Source organism: Myxine glutinosa, chromosome 7 (genome assembly GCF_964187855.1).
Source record: "Myxine glutinosa chromosome 7, kmMyxGlut1.1, whole genome shotgun sequence".
Taxonomy (NCBI): Eukaryota; Metazoa; Chordata; class Myxini; order Myxiniformes; family Myxinidae; genus Myxine; species Myxine glutinosa.
In genome coordinates, this window is record NC_136267.1 from 6,277,741 (window position 1) to 6,297,922 (window position 20,182).

A 20,182-nucleotide genomic window follows, 5' to 3' on the forward strand; every position below is an offset into this window, starting at 1 on the left:
GTGTTGTGGATCTGCGGACAAGCTAGTTTGATGGGTACCCTGGGGTCTTCGGCGTGTCTATGTGTTTGGCTGTCTGTCACACCGGACTCTTGAATGGGTTTTCATGAGACGAATTTCAGACATAACAGTGAGAATCCATTTTGAGCGAATCACAGTGGGTGAGGAAAACATTGTGTGTGACCAGACACCAGAACTGACCAGAATTGAAATTGGAAGTAAACCAGGTTATTTCTATTATTTGTTTATTCGTGAAAATAAATAAATAATAGGGGGAGGTTAATGGAGGTTAATGGTGGTTTGTTTGTGTTAATGGAGGTTAATGGTGGTTTGTTTGTGTTAATGGAGGTTAATGGTGGTTTGTTTGTGTTAATTCTAGTTGAAACTCTCGCTGAAGTAATTTTCGTTTATTTTTATTTTTTGATTCGATTTGAGAGTTGAGATGATTGATTTTTTATTAATTTTATAATTTTATTTTTATTGATGTTGGAAACAGGTAATGGGATGCTGAGAGAAGGATTGAATTTAATTTGAATTGGACTGGATTAAATGGGATTGAATTTAAAAATTGAATATTGGATAAAATTGGATCCACTTGAAAAAAAGTGGATTAGGAAATTGGAGAAAAGGTGTTCTATGAAACTATGAATTGAATGAATTGAATCTATGAATTGGAGACCTGTAGACCAGGCGCTCCCAGGAGACTTGTGGACCAGGTGTTCCACCAGAGGAAAAAGACCAGGTGTTCGTGGAGCACTTCACCTGCAAGAACGCCTTGGAACCAAGGTGGAAGGGACCAGTCCAGGTGTTGCTGACTACACCAACGGCAGTCTTTTGCGAGGGCAAGACTTCGTGGATCCACGCCACGCACTGTAAGTTGGCCATACAAGCACCAGACACTACACCACAGCAACCACAGTAAGGATGGGCCTAATCATAGGTACAATACTATTGATAGCGACAGCAGCTAGGGGAAACTCCGATTCCAATAGATGCGAAAACGAAACCCGACACCTCACCGTAACATGGGGACAAAGAGTATCACTACCATGTTTCGAACAGAAAGCCCTGCACACAAATTGGGTGAACATAAATTGGCTAGCACTGTCGGCAGGGCCTGGACGCGTTGGCATGATACTACAAAAGCAACGAGAGTTCCGGGAAGACGGGCAAGCTAGCATTAAGACCTTGGCCCAACCAGGATACCAATGGGGAACCCCTGATTTTAAGCTACAAACACGCACGCGCCTAGAGAAAGGCATGACTATGCAGGTCCGGTGCAGCGTCTGGACCCCTGGCGCGGCCGGTGGCGAAAAGAACTACATACCATGCATCGAATACATACTCACGCCACAACCCCAGAATAAGGCCCCAAAGAAGGGTGAAAACACATATTGGAAAGTGGCCAGGGAAGTGGCAACAATTCAAAATAGGACACACTGCTGGTCGTGCATGCGCTTTCCCCAAGCAGGCACCACAGGAATACACATGATAGTGCTACCTCTGTCCCTCAATGACCTCTGCTCACAACCTATCGATTCCCCATGTTTAGTCACCACGCTGGAAAGAGAAGGGGTTGACAACGGCAAGAGTTGCAATCGACAATTTAATTATCGCCCGTCAATGATTGCCCATGTGGCCGAGAGGCCTGCCCCCGTCTGGGTCAAACCACAGAAAGGGAGGGTCTGCCTCCAGGGTTCCGGCCACTTGCGTATGGGAGAATCAGAATGCGCCTACACTCTCCCCGGGAAGCTGGGACAAGGGAGCTCGGGGATTACATTACGAATAGTACTGCAAGATAAACACAACCACAACATAACGGCTATAACATTCTCTAGGGGGGTTAGTAGGATTAATGGGGTGGTAAAGGGACTCCAGTGCTTATCCACCCACCTGGTCCCACCCCATGGGACAATGTTTATATGCGGCGACAAGGCTTACCCCTATTTACCAAATAATTGGGGGGGCACATGTTATCTGGGTTCAGTTCTTCCTGACGTTGAGATACTGGATGAGCTAGACCCAAAGTCCTTGGACAGGCGTAATAAGAGGTCAGTCATGAATGAAGATGGAACCACTAAACTACACGGGAGTCTATGGGAAAAGGTGTTTGGTTTCTTCTTCCCAGGAGCGGGCACAGTCATGGATAGTTTCCGAATAGACAAATTGGCTTTGACCCTAGAAAAGGTGGCAAACGACACCGCTACGGCTCATGACATACTATTGGACACGGTAATTCACATGCGTACAATGGTGATGCAGAAGTGAGACTAAGGGAAACTAGCCACGCCCTGACGATCGATCGGATCGCGCGCGAAAATTCTTATACATTTAGCTGGCTCACTGACTGGTTCCAGGGATGGACGGGCACCATAGTGAAGTGGTTATTGACCGCACTGGCTGTGATAATCGGGGTAGTAATTTGGGGGGCACTAATGAAATCTCTAGTCCTCCTCTGTATGAGAAAGTACTTTACAGGATGGAAAGTGAAGAAGCCGCCGACAACGACTATGGTTCTGACCACAGAGGCCGTCGACCTGAACGGGTCCTTCAACAAGGCAGTTGCGACCAGCGCTCCAGAAAATTGTATTGAATTTTGTGACGACTGTGATACTTGTGTGGATCCCATGTGGGAACTGGCTGCTGCCTGTAACGGTGTATGTGATGACTGTGATACTTGTGCTATAAACCCCTTGCGTGTACTGGCTAACGCTGCTTATGTATTACAAGCTGACAGCTGCACGCCCCCTTTAAACCCAACTATGGATCTGATTGCGACGCTGGGTCTGGCGGTCGAGGGACCCGACGTGGATATCCTAGACCCGCAAGCCGACCAGGCGCCCAAGGGAGACTTTGACATAAAGGAAGTCCCTCTCTTTTCTCCAAATGTTTTAAGTTCAAATGCTTCAAGTGAATCGGATTTTTACGCTCTGTACCCTGACCAGGAAATTGAGACACAAGATACTGACAATATTATGTATTCCCCAGAACAGCAGCACGTGAGGGACCTCATGGGCATGATCGTTGATTAACCTCGAAGATCTGCAAGGACTGGGTCTGCAAAGGGTGGGGGGAGCAAGTTCCGCAGGGGAGGTGATGGGCCCTCTGGCGGAGCAGAACCTCATCTGGACCAGACACCTTCGTTGTGGATCCGAAACGTTAATGGACTTTCATGTTCTGAGCCCTCAGGCTCCGAGCACGCACCACACGACACGTTCGCCAAATGCACGGGCGAGGCGCTTTGGGCGCACGATATGCCCTTGGGAGATACCCGCATTACACAATTATTTTTTCAATACCCGCATTACACAATTATTTTTCAATAAAGCCCAATGTGGCACGTTGTCTCTTAAGATACTTTGTCTCGACGAGACAAGAGGAAGGAATGTCAAGTAGTAGATTTGTTATTGCCTAAAGTTCAGTTATAGACGTTGGGTGCTAATGTGTTATGATTTATATGATGTTTAAAAATGCTATTTCATAAAGTTAATAAAGGGTTTTTTGCTTCGTTTTAGTTTTGGATGAGAAAAGGCTCGCTGAGGTCATGCTGAACAAATTGTATACGTGTGCTTTTTTCGAGGCTGGTCGTAAAACCACGCCCACATGCGCTTGTTTTTGCGTAATGCTAGTAGAATGACATGATCGTTAACCATATATATTTTGTTTTAATCTCAGCAACGCATGACTCTGTATAAACATGCTTTGGATTACTCATGTACACAAACCCATAAAATATATGGGTTTGTTTGGCTAAGCATACACTCTCCTCTTTGTGAGTTATATTTCTGTTTTCTCGGAGCCCAGAGAAACAATTGGTCCAAATGATAAGGAAAGGCTGACTCCCCCGAATGATAACGGTGGGAGGGACTCTCGCCAGTCGCTTCGTTCTCTCGGAGATTTTCTGATAATCGTATTCGTATATAAGTAAATGAGAATCAATGCGTTGTCAGGAAGGCTTGACGTGGCATGAGACTGGCTCTTGCTATAGATGTCTTGGCCTCCTCCGGATCTGTATAAGTTGGTTTTTAATAAAGCTGCGCCATTCCAGGCTATTGTGGACTTCTTTTGCAAACGAAGAGCTGATTCTTCACAGTGAATACCAAGATTATGTTTTTAAATAAAGAGTAAGTTTTAATTTTTATATGGCTTTTTCATATAGTGGTGAATACCAAGAGCATGTTTTTAAATAAAGAGTAAGTTTTAATTTTTTTATATGGCTTTTTCATATAGTGGTGAATACCAAGATTATGTTTTTAAATAAAGTGTAAGTTTTAATTTTTATATGGCTTTTTCATGTAGTGGTGAATACCAAGATTATGTTTTTAAATAAAGAGTAAGTTTTAATTTTTATATGGCTTTTTCATATAGTGGTGAATACCAAGATTATGTTTTTAAATAAAGTGTAAGTTTTAATTTTTATATGGCTTTTTCATGTAGTGGTGAATACCAAGAGCATGTTTTTAAATAAAGTGTAAGTTTTAATTTTTAATATGGCTTTTTCATATAGTGGTGAATACCAAGATTATGTTTTTAAATAAAGTGTAAGTTTTAATTTTCATATGGCTTTTTCATGTTGTGGTGAATACCAAGATTATGTTTTTAAATAAAGTGTAAGTTTTAATTTTCATATGGCTTTTTCATGTTGTGGTGAATACCAAGATTATGTTTTTAAATAAAGAGTAAGTTTTAATTTTTATATGGCTTTTTCATGTAGTGGTGAATACCAAGATTATGTTTTTAAATAAAGAGTAAGTTTTAATTTTTATATGGCTTTTTCATATAGTGGTGAATACCAAGAGCATGTTTTTAAATAAAGAGTAAGTTTTAATTTTTATATGGCTTTTTCATGTTGTGGTGAATACCAAGATTATGTTTTTAAATAAAGAGTAAGTTTTAATTTTTATATGGCTTTTTCATGTAGTGGTGAATACCAAGATTATGTTTTTAAATAAAGAGTAAGTTTTAATTTTTATATGGCTTTTTCATATAGTGGTGAATACCAAGATTATGTTTTTAAATAAAGTGTAAGTTTTAATTTTTATATGGCTTTTTCATGTAGTGGTGAATACCAAGATTATGTTTTTAAATAAAGTGTAAGTTTTAATTTTCATATGGCTTTTTCATGTTGTGGTGAATACCAAGATTATGTTTTTAAATAAAGTGTAAGTTTTAATTTTCATATGGCTTTTTCATGTTGTGGTGAATACCAAGATTATGTTTTTAAATAAAGAGTAAGTTTTAATTTTTATATGGCTTTTTCATGTAGTGGTGAATACCAAGATTATGTTTTTAAATAAAGAGTAAGTTTTAATTTTTATATGGCTTTTTCATATAGTGGTGAATACCAAGATTATGTTTTTAAATAAAGTGTAAGTTTTAATTTTCATATGGCTTTTTCATGTTGTGGTGAATACCAAGATTATGTTTTTAAATAAAGTGTAAGTTTTAATTTTCATATGGCTTTTTCATGTTGTGGTGAATACCAAGATTATGTTTTTAAATAAAGTGTAAGTTTAAATTTTTATATGGCTTTTTCATGTAGTGGTGAATACCAAGATTATGTTTTTAAATAAAGAGTAAGTTTTAATTTTTATATGGCTTTTTCATATAGTGGTGAATACCAAGATTATGTTTTTAAATAAAGTGTAAGTTTTAATTTTCATATGGCTTTTTCATGTTGTGGTGAATACCAAGATTAAGTTTTTAAATAAAGAGTAAGTTTTAATTTTTATATGGCTTTTTCATAGAGTGGTGAATACCAAGATTATGTTTTTAAATAAAGTGTAAGTTTTAATTTTCATATGGCTTTTTCATGTTGTGGTGAATACCAAGATTATGTTTTTAAATAAAGTGTAAGTTTTAATTTTTATATGGCTTTTTCATGTAGTGGTGAATACCAAGATTATGTTTTTAAATAAAGAGTAAGTTTTAATTTTTATATGGCTTTTTCATATAGTGGTGAATACCAAGATTATGTTTTTAAATAAAGTGTAAGTTTTAATTTTCATATGGCTTTTTCATGTTGTGGTGAATACCAAGATTAAGTTTTTAAATAAAGAGTAAGTTTTAATTTTTATATGGCTTTTTCATGTAGTGGTGAATACCAAGATTATGTTTTTAAATAAAGAGTAAGTTTTAATTTTTATATGGCTTTTTCATATAGTGGTGAATACCAAGAGCATGTTTTTAAATATAGTGTAAGTTTTAATTTTTATATGGCTTTTTCATGTAGTGGTGAATACCAAGATTATGTTTTTAAATAAAGTGTAAGTTTTAATTTTTATATGGCTTTTTCATGTTGTGGTGAATACCAAGATTATGTTTTTAAATAAAGAGTAAGTTTTAATTTTTATATGGCTTTTTCATGTTGTGGTGAATACCAAGATTATGTTTTTAAATAAAGAGTAAGTTTTAATTTTTATATGGCTTTTTCATATAGTGGTGAATACCAAGATTATGTTTTTAAATAAAGTGTAAGTTTTAATTTTTATATGGCTTTTTCATGTTGTGGTGAATACCAAGAGCATGTTTTTAAATAAAGTGTAAGTTTTAATTTTTATATCGCTTTTTCATATAGTGGTGAATACCAAGATTATGTTTTTAAATAAAGTGTAAGTTTTAATTTTTATATGGCTTTTTCATATAGTGGTGAATACCAAGATTATGTTTTTAAATAAAGTGTAAGTTTTAATTTTTATATGGCTTTTTCATGTTGTGGTGAATACCAAGATTATGTTTTTAAATAAAGAGTAAGTTTTAATTTTTATATGGCTTTTTCATGTTGTGGTGAATACCAAGATTATGTTTTTAAATAAAGTGTAAGTTTTAATTTTTATATGGCTTTTTCATATAGTGGTGAATACCAAGATTATGTTTTTAAATAAAGAGTAAGTTTTAATTTTTATATGGCTTTTTCATATAGTGGTGAATACCAAGATTATGTTTTTAAATAAAGTGTAAGTTTTAATTTTTATATGGCTTTTTCATGTTGTGGTGAATACCAAGATTATGTTTTTAAATAAAGTGTAAGTTTTAATTTTTATATGGCTTTTTCATGTTGTGGTGAATACCAAGATTATGTTTTTAAATAAAGAGTAAGTTTTAATTTTTATATGGCTTTTTCATGTTGTGGTGAATACCAAGATTATGTTTTTAAATAAAGAGTAAGTTTTAATTTTTATATGGCTTTTTCATGTTGTGGTGAATACCAAGATTATGTTTTTAAATAAAGTGTAAGTTTTAATTTTTATATGGCTTTTTCATGTTGTGGTGAATACCAAGATTATGTTTTTAAATAAAGTGTAAGTTTTAATTTTTATATGGCTTTTTCATGTTGTGGTGAATACCAAGATTATGTTTTTAAATAAAGTGTAAGTTTTAATTTTTATATGGCTTTTTCATGTTGTGGTGAATACCAAGATTATGTTTTTAAATAAAGTGTAAGTTTTAATTTTTATATGGCTTTTTCATGTAGTGGTGAATACCAAGATTATGTTTTTAAATAAAGAGTAAGTTTTAATTTTTATATGGCTTTTTCATATAGTGGTGAATACCAAGATTATGTTTTTAAATAAAGTGTAAGTTTTAATTTTCATATGGCTTTTTCATGTTGTGGTGAATACCAAGATTAAGTTTTTAAATAAAGAGTAAGTTTTAATTTTTATATGGCTTTTTCATAGAGTGGTGAATACCAAGATTATGTTTTTAAATAAAGTGTAAGTTTTAATTTTCATATGGCTTTTTCATGTTGTGGTGAATACCAAGATTATGTTTTTAAATAAAGTGTAAGTTTTAATTTTTATATGGCTTTTTCATGTTGTGGTGAATACCAAGATTATGTTTTTAAATAAAGTGTAAGTTTTAATTTTTATATGGCTTTTTCATGTTGTGGTGAATACCAAGATTATGTTTTTAAATAAAGAGTAAGTTTTAATTTTTATATGGCTTTTTCATGTTGTGGTGAATACCAAGAGCATGTTTTTAAATAAAGTGTAAGTTTTAATTTTTATATGGCTTTTTCATGTTGTGGTGAATACCAAGATTATGTTTTTAAATAAAGTGTAAGTTTTAATTTTTATATGGCTTTTTCATGTTGTGGTGAATACCAAGATTATGTTTTTAAATAAAGTGTAAGTTTTAATTTTTATATGGCTTTTTCATGTTGTGGTGAATACCAAGATTATGTTTTTAAATAAAGTGTAAGTTTTAATTTTTATATGGCTTTTTCATGTTGTGGTGAATACCAAGATTATGTTTTTAAATAAAGTGTAAGTTTTAATTTTTATATGGCTTTTTCATGTAGTGGTGAATACCAAGATTATGTTTTTAAATAAAGTGTAAGTTTTAATTTTCATATGGCTTTTTCATGTTGTGGTGAATACCAAGATTATGTTTTTAAATAAAGTGTAAGTTTTAATTTTTATATGGCTTTTTCATGTAGTGGTGAATACCAAGATTATGTTTTTAAATAAAGTGTAAGTTTTAATTTTCATATGGCTTTTTCATGTTGTGGTGAATACCAAGATTATGTTTTTAAATAAAGTGTAAGTTTTAATTTTCATATGGCTTTTTCATGTTGTGGTGAATACCAAGATTATGTTTTTAAATAAAGTGTAAGTTTTAATTTTTATATGGCTTTTTCATGTTATGGTGAATACCAAGATTATGTTTTTAAATAAACTGTGAGTTTTAATTTTTATATGGCTTTTTCATGTTATGGTGAATACCAAGATTATGTTTTTAAATAAACTGTGAGTTTTAATTTTTATATGGCTTTTTCATGTTGTGGTGAATACCAAGATTATGTTTTTAAATAAACTGTAAGTTTTAATTTTTATATGGCTTTTTCATGTTGTGGTGAATACCAAGATTATGTTTTTAAATAAACTGTGAGTTTTAATTTTTATATGGCTTTTTCATGTTGTGGTGAATACCAAGATTATGTTTTTAAATAAACTGTAAGCTTTAATTTTTATATGGCTTTTTCATGTTGTGGTGAATACCAAGATTATGTTTTTAAATAAAGTGTGAGTTTTAATTTTTATATGGCTTTTTCATGTTGTGGTGAATACCATGATTATGTTTTTAAATAAACTGTGTTTTAATTTTTATATGGCTTTCTCAGGTAGTGGTGAATACCAAGAGCATGTTTTTAAATAAACTGAGTTTTAATTTTTATATGGCTTTTCCATGTTGTGGTGAATACCAAGAGCATGTTTTTAAATAAAGTGTAAGTTTTAATTTTTATAGGGCTTTTTCATGTTGTGGTGAATACCAAGATTATTTTTTTAAATAAACGAAGTTTTAATTTTTATGTGGCTTTTTCATGTCATGGTGAATACCAAGATTATGTTTTTAAATAAAGTGTAAGTATTAATTTTTATATGGCTTTTTCATGTAGTGGTGTATACCAAGATTATGTTTTTAATAAAGTGTGAGTTTTAATTTTTATATGGCTTTTTCATGTTGTGGTGAATACCAAGATTATGTTTTTAAATAAACTGTAAGTTTTATTTTTATATGGCTTTTTCATGTTGTGGTGAATACCAAGATTATGTTTTTAAATAAAATGTAAGTTTTAATTTTTATATGGCTTTTTCATGTTGTGGTGAATACCAAGATTATGTTTTTAAATAAAGTGTAAGTTTTAATTTTCATATGGCTTTTTCATGTTGTGGTGAATACCAAGATTATGTTTTTAAATAAAATGTAAGTTTTAATTTTTATATGGCTTTTTCATGTTGTGGTGAATACCAAGAGCATGTTTTTAAATAAACTGTGAGTTTTAATTTTTACATGGCTTTTTCATGTTGTGGTGAATACCAAGAGCATGTTTTTAAATAAAGTGAGTTTTAATTTTTATATGGCTTTTTGTCCCCTGTCGCATCTCGGAGCGAAAGGGGGACTATGATTTTCCCGTGCGTGCGTGCGTCCGTGCATGCGGACGTGCGTGCGTGCATAAGCGAAGGACCAAATTCTAATTTGGTGTGTGGGTGCAACTGGGAACCCTATTGAAAATTAGGTCGCCACGTCAAAATCCAAGATGGCCGCCGCCATGTATGTCTGAACATTGTGAGCGGAATATCTTGAAAAAAATTAATGAACTACTAACTTCTAATCTGGTGTGTGGGTGCACCTCGGCATAACGAAGAACGCTACTGAAAATTGGGTCGCCACGTCAAAATCCAAGATGGCCGCCGCCATGTATGTCTGAACCTTGTGAGCACAATATCTTTAAAAATAAACGAACTACTAACTTATAATCTGGTGTGTGTGTGTATCTACACATAAGGAAGAACGCGATTGAAAATTGGGTTGCCACGTCAAAATCCAAGATGGCCGCCTTGCGACTTCCACTTTGGCAACTCACATCACTTCTCCGACGGGGGACCAAGGCGAAACGCTTGTTTTTCAAGATATTTCGCTCACAAGGTTCAAACACATACAGTGCGTATCAAAAAAAAGGTAATCCGAATTCAAGGGGTTAATATGCAAAGGTTATTTAGTTTCACAATTTACATGTGGTTTCCCAATTATGAGGAGATCCTCAGCTTACCATTAATGCCTTTTATGCATCATTGCTGTCACACATGACCGAGTACATTTTCATTGAAAATGACAAGTTCAAATCGCATTTTTACAAGTTTGGCTAATCGATGCAAGTCAGGATAATTGGTGCAAAATGAACGTCAGATGTGAATTTTTCTCAGGAATGATTGGCCTTTATGCACCCACACCTTCAACATGTCCACCTCCCCTTTCAACACAAAGCTCACGGCGGCGGAGCATGCCCTGAACTGCTCGTCTCACCATAGCCGGGTCATTGCGCAAAGCATCCACTTCATGTCAAATACGGCCCTGCATTTCGTCAAGATCACGGGGAGGAGTTACGAACACGTTGTTCTTTAAATGTCCCCAAAGGAAATAATCACATGGTGTGAGGTCAGGTGATCTTGGCGGCCATTCCACTGCATGGTTGAGGGCGATGACTCAGTCCCCCGAAGAGTTCCCTCAGTCGATCTCAGACAGCGATAAGATGATGTGCTGGGGTGCCATCTTGGGCCCACCAGAGCTAACTGAAGACACCACGAACCTGTCGCTCAAAGTTCTCCTCCAGCTGTGCTAAAACTTCATCATTGATCATCTGCAGATACCTGTAACCATTGACATTCCTTTGAAAGAAAAATGGTCTGATCACCTGACCACTTCCACAAAGTCCCAACCAAAGAGTCCACTTTTGTCGATTCATGTTGGTGTCAAAATTAAATTCTGGGGGTTGTCCTGTTGGTGCATATTCAAGAACATTATGGATATTGACCTTGCCGTCCATGGCGAAAGCAGATTCGTCGCCGATAATGAGATACCGCAGGAAATTGACATCTGCTTCACAATGTGCTATCAACCATCTGGCAAGCACCAGCCTCCTGGCAAAATCCCCTGGCGTAAGTTGATGCCGGATGTGAATCCGATATGGATGTTGGTGGAGGTCCAGTCTTGTGATTCGGTTGAATGTTGCTGAAGGCAATCCCGTCCCATTTCGTCTTGCGCTGGTATCCCAAGGATGCTCCAAAACTTGCTGCCTTACTGCTGCAATGTTCATTTCTGATCGCCCAGTGCGCCTCCTATCAGAATTCTCCTTGTTGTTGTTGAGGCTAGTGCCATGCTCTTGGTATTTTCTAACATTCACCCAGATGGTTTTAGCTGCTGGAGGCTCCCATTCTGGGAAACGTTCCCTGAAGGCATCAAGAGTTTGCTGCAAACTTCCAGTTTGGTGAAAGGTTGTAACCACGAAGGTCCGCTGTTCAGTCGTAAGTTGAACCATCTTTTCAATGACTCAGACTGTCTCTAAACCCATACACTGTAGGCCCATATTAAATACCGATCTTAAACAAAGGATGACGCAACCGACGATTACCAGACCAGCTTAACAATTTCACATAATCAACTTGGCAGTCGACAAGTAATGCGCCCATTTAAAACTGTCTTGCATCAATCAGCCAAACTTGTAAAAATGCGATTTGAACTTGTCATTTTCAATGAACATGTACTCGGTCATGTGTGACAGCAATGATGCATGAAAGGCATCAATGGAAAGCTGAGGATCTCCTCATAATTGGTAAACCACATGTAAATTGTCAAACTAAATAACCTTTGCATATTAACCCCTTGAATTCGGATTACCTTTTTTTTGATACTCCCTGTATATGGTGGCGGCCATCTTGGATTTTGACGTGGGGACCCAATTTTCAATAGCGTTCTTCCTTATGCCGAGATACACCCACACACCGGATTAGAAGTTAGTTGCTCATTTATTTTTCAAGACATTCCGCTCACAAGGTTCAGACATACATGGCGGCGGCCATCTTGGATTTTGACGTGGCGACCTAATTTTCAATAGGGTTCTTCCATATGCCTAGTTGCACCCAAGATTATGTTTTTAAATAATCGGTAAGTTTTAATTTTTATTTGGCTTTTTCATGTTGTGGTGAATACGAAAAGCAGATTTTTAAATAAAGTGTGAGTTTAAATTTTTATATGGCTTTTTCAGGTAGTGGTGAATACCAAGATTATGTTTTTAAATAAACTGTAAGTTTTAATTTCTATATGGCTTTTTCAGGTAGTGGTGAATACCGAGATTATGTTTTTAATAAAGTGTAAGTTTTAATTTTTATTTGGCTTTTTCATGTTGTGGTGAATACCAAGATTATGTTTTTAAATAAACTGTGAGTTTTAATTTTTATATGGCTTTTTCATGTTGTGGTGAATACCAAGATTATGTTTTTAAATAAACTGTAAGTTTTAATTTCTATATGGCTTTTTCAGGTAGTGGTGAATACCAAGAGCATGTTTTTAAATAAAGTGTGAGTTTTAATTTTTATATGGCTTTTTCATGTAGTGGTGAATACCAAGATTATGGTTTTAAATAAACTGTAAGTTTTAATTTTTATATGGCTTTTTCATATAGTGGTGAATACCGAGATTATGTTTTTAATAAAGTGTGAGTTTTAATTTTTATTTGGCTTTTTCATGTTGTGGTGAATACCAAGATTATGTTTTTAAATAAACTGTGAGTTTTAATTTTTATATGGCTTTTTCATGTAGTGGTGAATACCAAGATTATGTTTTTAAATAAAGAGTAAGTTTTAATTTTTATATGGCTTTTTCATGTTGTGGTGAATACCAAGATTATGTTTTTAAATAAACTGTAAGTTTTAATTTTTATATGGCTTTTTCATATAGTGGTGAATACCGAGATTATGTTTTTAATAAAGTGTGAGTTTTAATTTTTATTTGGCTTTTTCATGTTGTGAATACCAAGATTATGTTTTTTAATAAAGTGTGAGTTTTAATTTTTATTTGGCTTTTTCATGTTGTGGTGAATACCGAGATTATGTTTTTAATAAAGTGTGAGTTTTAATTTTTATTTGGCTTTTTCATGTTGTGAATACCAAGATTATGTTTTTTAATAAAGTGTGAGTTTTAATTTTTATTTGGCTTTTTCATGTTGTGGTGAATACCAAGATTATGTTTTTAAATAAACTGTGAGTTTTAATTTTTATATGGCTTTTTCATGTTGTGGTGAATACCAAGATTATGTTTTTAATAAAGTGTGAGTTTTCATTTTTATATGGCTTTTTCATGTTGTGGTGAATACCAAGATTATGTTTTTAAATAAACTGTAAGTTTTAATTTCTATATGGCTTTTTCAGGTAGTGGTGAATACCAAGAGCATGTTTTTAAATAAAGTGTGAGTTTTAATTTTTATATGGCTTTTTCATGTTGTGGTGAATACCAAGATTATGTTTTTAAATAAACTGTAAGTTTTAATTTCTATATGTCTTTTTCATATAGTGGTGAATACCGAGATTATGTTTTTAATAAAGTGTGAGTTTTAATTTTTATTTGGCTTTTTCATGTTGTGGTGAATACCAAGATTATGTTTTTAAATAAACTGTGAGTTTTAATTTCTATATGGCTTTTTCAGGTAGTGGTGAATACCAAGATTATGTTTTTAAATAAAGTGTAAGTTTTAATTTTCATATGGCTTTTTCATGTTGTGGTAAATACCAAGATTATGTTTTTAAATAAACTGTAAGTTTTAATTTTTATATGGCTTTTTCATATAGTGGTGAATACCGAGATTATGTTTTTAATAAAGTGTGAGTTTTAATTTTTATTTGGCTTTTTCATGTTGTGGTGAATACCAAGATTATGTTTTTAATAAAGTGTGAGTTTTCATTTTTATATGGCTTTTTCATGTTGTGGTGAATACCAAGATTATGTTTTTAATAAAGTGTGACTTTTCATTTTTATATGGCTTTTTCAAGTAGTGGTGGATACCGAGAGCATGTTTTTTAATAAAGTGTGAGTTTTAATTTTTATATGGCTTTTTCAGGTAGTGGTGAATACCAAGAGCATGTTTTTTTAAATAAAGTGTGAGTTTTAATTTTTATATGGCTTTTTCAGGTAGTGGTGGATACCGAGAGCATGTTTTTAAATAAAGTGTGAGTTTTAATTTCTATATGGCTTTTTCATGTAGTGGTTTAATACCAAGATTATGTTTTTAAATAAAGTGAGTTTTAATTATTATATGGCTTTTTCATGTTGTGGTGAATACCAAGATTATGTTTTAAATAATCGGTAAGTTTTTCATTTTTATTGGGCTTTTTCATGTTGTGGTGAATACCAAGAGCATGTTTTTAATAAAGTGTGAGTTTTAATTTTATATGGCTTTTTCAGGTCGTGGTGAATACCGAGAGCATGTTTTTAAATAAAGTGTGAGTTTTAATTTTTATATGGCTTTCTCATGTTGTGGTGAATACCAAGAGCATGTTTTTAATAAAGTGTGAGTTTAAATTTTTACAGGGCTTTTTCATGTTGTGGTGAATAGTCCGTTTGCCACCCAGATATGTTCTGTACTAAACCTTGTTCTCATGAGAAGTGTATTGTTTTTTGATGGTTTCATACTCGAATGGGTCTATAGAAAATATTTAGCTTGGTTGCTGGAGTGTCAACCTTGGGGAACTCCGATTAATTGGCATAAATCCAAGATGGCCGCTGCGGACGGAGGTGGAAAATAACTTTTCAACCAATCAACCTTCCATCACGTGTGATACATTTTTCCGTATAATTTCGATGTGAGGATTCGATTTCTGAGGTTAATTGTGTGATTTGGGGTCAGATTCAGGTTCAAAGGTCAAGTTAAAGGTCATTTTCGGCCAAAAAATTATTAATATAATAATAATTGCATTTTCAGAACGAGGGTGGTCAAGTGTTTATTCATTAACGGCGATCACTCCCATTCATCATCAGAGCCGAATGCAAGATCAAGATGATCAGTTTCCTCGTCATTTACCACATCTGCTTCTCCTTCCTCTTCCACTTCATCTTGGTCTTCGTCTCCTGTCGTGAAGGGGTTCAAGCAAGCGTCACTAGAAACACAAGCGCAGTACACAGTGCATGATATCTTTCCATGGTGACAGCTGCAACGTTCACTGCCGCACGCCTTCCCCGCCGCCTTACAGCTGCACCGCACTACATACATGAGATCTTGGGGTCCTGGGGGCTGATCAGAGGTTGCTGGTACTGGGGTGCCATCTTTGATTTCCCACCCATACTTCGTGATGTCAAGTTCAGGTGGAGCCTGCTGGTCAGCAGATTTGGCGAGTATAGTCTGCAGATGAGTGTGCAAGATGTGCAGGAAGAGATTTTGGTCTGTTGGTGGTAGCGACATGACCTTGAGCGGCTTTCCAACCTTCTTTGTGTACATATGGTACCTCGCCTCACTCATAGTGGTCCCCTGTTGCTGACCATATAGAGCACAGAAGAACGTCTGTCCTGCTTCCATGAGCTGTGCATGGGTGGCATCAAGCTCGCCCAAGGCTGAGTACAGGCCTGGGAAGTCGCCAGCTCTCAGGGTCTTCAGGGCCGACACTTTCCCCTTGCCGTACAGGTATGAGGTGGTATCTGAACCAGTAATGTAGTGCATTCCCAGGATCTGCAGGCACTTGGGGCCGAGTTCGGCACAGGTGGCGTTGATGTCCCAAACAGGTCCATCCCACCGCTCCATTTGCACTGTGGCCTGGATCTTGTTTCGGTACACCCAGTACACAAGCAGCACGAACACATCGGTGTCATCTGAGAGAATGCGGCTCACTCGCGTGTCGGACTCGGCAGCCATGAGGAGATACGAGATCATTGTTATGTCGGCTTCGTCATGGTTGAACACACCATCGCTGGGGCTCTCCACGGTGACTCCTTCGCCGAAGCTGTAGGTACTAAGAACTTTCGACAGCTGCAACTTGTTGTGCTTATTCCTCATGATGGCGTCTCGACTGGGCAGCGGTGTATTGATGGTCAGGTCGTAATTGATGGAACCAAGGCCAGCACGTCGCATACGCTCATGGTCCTTCGCAGAAACGTTGTGATACTTGTCGAAGACTAAGACCTTCTTGCCAGCGAGAGAGGACAATCTCGTCTTGATGGACTTAACTATGACCGACGCATCTCCTTTTGACGGCCACACGATGTGGTAGAGGAGTTGGCTCGCATCAACAATGGTGACATCAGGCGGCGGTGGTCGTCGTGTCTGTACGCAGAGTTTGTGAGCCAGCGGTGCTTTGCTACCTTTCCTCAAGCACCCATACTCGTCGATGAGCGATGGGGATATTGGACACAGCTCATATTGGAAGATGGGTGCTAGCTTCATCTGTCGCTGCTGTCCGACTGTCAGCAGCCTGAAGAAGATAGTCTCCAGGTCGAAGATCGTCTTGTCCCCCATTTTCACACCTTTCTTTATGTGTTCCATGGTCTTGATGGAACTAGAGACGGTTGCATGGAATCCGGTGGGGAGGCATGCCCGGAACTGTGCAGCCATTCTCTCGCCTATGTCCACTGATTCGGCAACATTCACCTCGGCTTCAGGGGGACCGAATCTACCATTGGCGATGTTGTAGAGGGGTGGCGACTGATTTTCCAATGGGTGAGACATTTTGGACAGCTCAAGCGAGATTCGACGTCTGTCATCTGCATCCATCTCCCTCCTTGTCTTGCCCTCCTCCTTGTGACGTGGTCCACTGCTTGTAGTACTTGCTCCAGCTTGGGCATTGCTCTCCTTGACTGGGGGATTGGGGTAGATGTGCGCCATGGTGTCTGAGAGGTAGGCGATGACGGGAAAAAAATCGATCCATTCCGCGACCATCTCTTGAGAAAGGGTTATACCCTTGAGGCCACCTTTGCCGATTCGAATGGCAGTTTGTTCACCAAACTGGTCAGAGCTCACGCCATTCCAGCTACCCTCCTGGTGATGGCACACGGAGGCACCTGACATGAGCTCCGTTTTGGCCATGGGTGGCAGCAGGTGGCGCATCTCGACAACATGATGGGTGATGTAGCGGGCGTAGTGGTGGTGGCCAGCAACGAAGAAGTAGGGGAGCATAAGCTCGAGCGTGAGCTGCTGCAGCAGGAAATCTCCCTCCCTCTCGCTACGAAGCAGTTGATGGACGAGCAGAGTAGGCTTTATCAGATTATCGACCCAGTGCCTGCCGGTTAGGTGTTGCCGACAGGTTTCAAGGTAGTCGCTTAAGTCCTGGAATGTTTTGGGACCAGTGGTGAGAAAATTGCTCAGAAGAGTAGTCGAAACCATCCGGAACGCTCGCATGGCCCGAACCCAAGACTTTCCGCTCATGATTCCTGTTAGCCCTCCAAACGCAGAGCTGATGAGAGGCTCAATACCCGACCCGCGCATGAGTTTGCCGATGCAGTCACAGAAGGACTGCACGGTGTGCATGATGCCAGGCCTGAGAATGACGTTATTGAAGCGATTGACGTCATTCCACTTGATTTGGCTGGCCACCATGAACAGCTGCAGATCGACGGAGACATGGACATAGGACATCCCCATGTCAGCCATCGACTTCTTGAGGTACTCCAGCGAAGTTAGCACCGTGTCCGGATGAGCGGCTTTGGCGTCGATGAGAGGTCCGAATATGTAGGTACTCGCTGGCTTCTTTTGAGCTTGATCATTGCGCGCCTCCTGATTGTTGAACCCACCCCACTCCATTGCGTTCTCCTGTGTGTTGAGCGTGTTTAGCCACTTCATGTCCTTCTCCTGCGCAGTAGCTAGACTCACCCGCCGGGCACATACTTCTTGTTATGAGATGCCACAGGTGGCCTCTACAGCTGGTGGGTTCACCTTGGTTGGCCCAGTGTAGTGTTGCAGAGGAAGGCTGCCCGATGAGCTACTGCTCGTCTTTGACTGGGCGGCTTTCTTAGAGAGTCTGGGGATGATGAGGCTGCTCATCCCTGGCTTAGCACGGCCATACTCTAGAATACCTGCGGGATGAGGTTGCTGTGCGTCGTGTGCTGTGATGTGCGTCGGTTGCTGTGCGTAGTGCGTCGACCATCATGTGAGAGGACATGGGTAGTGCGTCGACCATTGGGTGTGACTATCTGGAGATCCAAGTTGTCAAACCACGCGAAGATGACGCCGACAGTTCTACACAACCCCATAAACTGGTGAAGGTCCTGTGCATTGTCACCTAGAAAACGGGCGGCCGATTTTCGGAATCTCAGGGCCTCATCGTACGAGGTCGTGAAGCCATGCTCATGAAGGAGTTTGAGAAGGTTGGAACTACCATGCCGGTGCAACAGTTTAACGGCCAGCCCTAATGTTGTCTGATTTCTGGTACTTGTAACGTGACTCTGAATTGACTGGCTCAAGCTCAGAGATTTCTTGGTCACCTTACCACCGGAGACCAGGTCCGAAACCAACTTCAACAAACTTGGGCTGGTCGCCTTGATTTTGTTGGCCCGTGTAAACTCTGATAGGTCGTAATTGGCACTGTTGTACCTGACTGACCGTGCCTCATGCTTGATCTGCCTCACCACGGAAGCAATGCTCCTCTCATCCATATCGTCATCCTTAACTATCTTGAGAGTTTTAGCAACGGAGTCACGGAAACCAACAATGGTAGCACAGCCATCTACCCGAACAACTATAACATCCTTACTCATGCAGTCAGTTACCTTGCTAAACATGTCACGTCGAGCGAGCTTGCCATCTAGATCCGAGTACAGGGAATGCAGTTCAACACTATCCCATAATCTGGACTTGTCTCGGCTCATGTACTCAATGACTTCCTTCAGAGCATTTTCATCTGCACTACCAGTTGGCAAATCAGCATATGTGGGAACTTTCGTAAAACTGTTATAGCAGCGGACGTGGTACTTGCACTCAGCAGAAGGTAGATCAGAAACAAAAGCAAGGTGCAACTTGACCCTTCTAGCCACATCATCATTATGCTGCTCAGCAACATCAAGGAGCATATCTTTCATAGTTGGGAGTGGGTTACGTTCTGTGTCAAAACGTTCTTTGGTCATACACTTACGAACGCGGTCCCATCGTTCTGGGTGTCTATCATCAATGGGTAAACATTCCTCGCTGCAGAACATACAATCACGTTTGTACTCAAACACACCTTTGTCAGCTACCTTAGTATGAGACCTTGTAGTTGTCCTTACACCCTCATCTTCAGCCTTTCTTTTCTGTGACTTTCTCACTCTCTCAATTTTCTCTTTTGATGTATAAGTACAGTAGCAACCTTTATGACAGGTTATGCTTGCCGCATCTCCACCAACATCAATAATGTTCTGTAGCGTAGCCTGCAGGTCTCCATCTCCACGAGATTTGGCGCACAAGATGAGCTTCCTGAGCCCGTTCGCAGTGAATTTCGTTTCTTGTCCACCTCCGTGACACACCGGGAGAAGACACCTTGAGTCAGCCATATGCATACGTCTCTCTGAAAAGAAGAAGAGGTGAGATTAGAATCAACGTATCGAGTTCATGAGTGGTGTGCAGTTGATGCAGGGGTCAAAAAGTTTGAACCCCCCAAATGTGCAAAAATGACTTTTAACTTGACCTTTGACCCTGAATTTGACCCCAAACCACGCAACTGACCTCAGAAATCGGTTCCTCACATCGAAATTATACGGAAAAAATATATCACACGTGATTGACGGTTGAATGGTCGAAAAGTTATTTTCCACCTCCGTCCGCAGCGGCCATCTTGGATTTATGCCAATTATATCGGAGTTCCCCCAAGGTTGCCACTCCGGCAACCAAGCTAAATCTTTTCTATAGATCCATGTGAGTACGAAACCATCAAAAAACAATACACTCCTCGCA

General features: G+C 38.1%; 1 protein-coding gene across 1 annotated transcript; it reads left to right on the plus strand.

Moving 5' to 3' along the window:
- The first annotated feature begins 200 nt into the window (after window positions 1-200).
- Window positions 201-15,283, plus strand: LOC144892882 (uncharacterized). Its single transcript, XM_078781223.1, has 11 exons — window positions 201-275; window positions 316-2,024; window positions 9,398-9,401; window positions 12,614-12,650; window positions 13,849-13,881; window positions 13,982-13,987; window positions 14,274-14,290; window positions 14,464-14,499; window positions 14,737-14,774; window positions 14,888-14,939; window positions 15,254-15,283. The coding sequence occupies exons 2-11, from the start codon at window positions 922-924 to the stop codon at window positions 15,281-15,283; spliced, it is 1,356 nt and encodes a 451-aa protein (XP_078637349.1). The 5' UTR covers window positions 201-275; window positions 316-921.
- The last annotated feature ends 4,899 nt before the right edge of the window (window positions 15,284-20,182 follow it).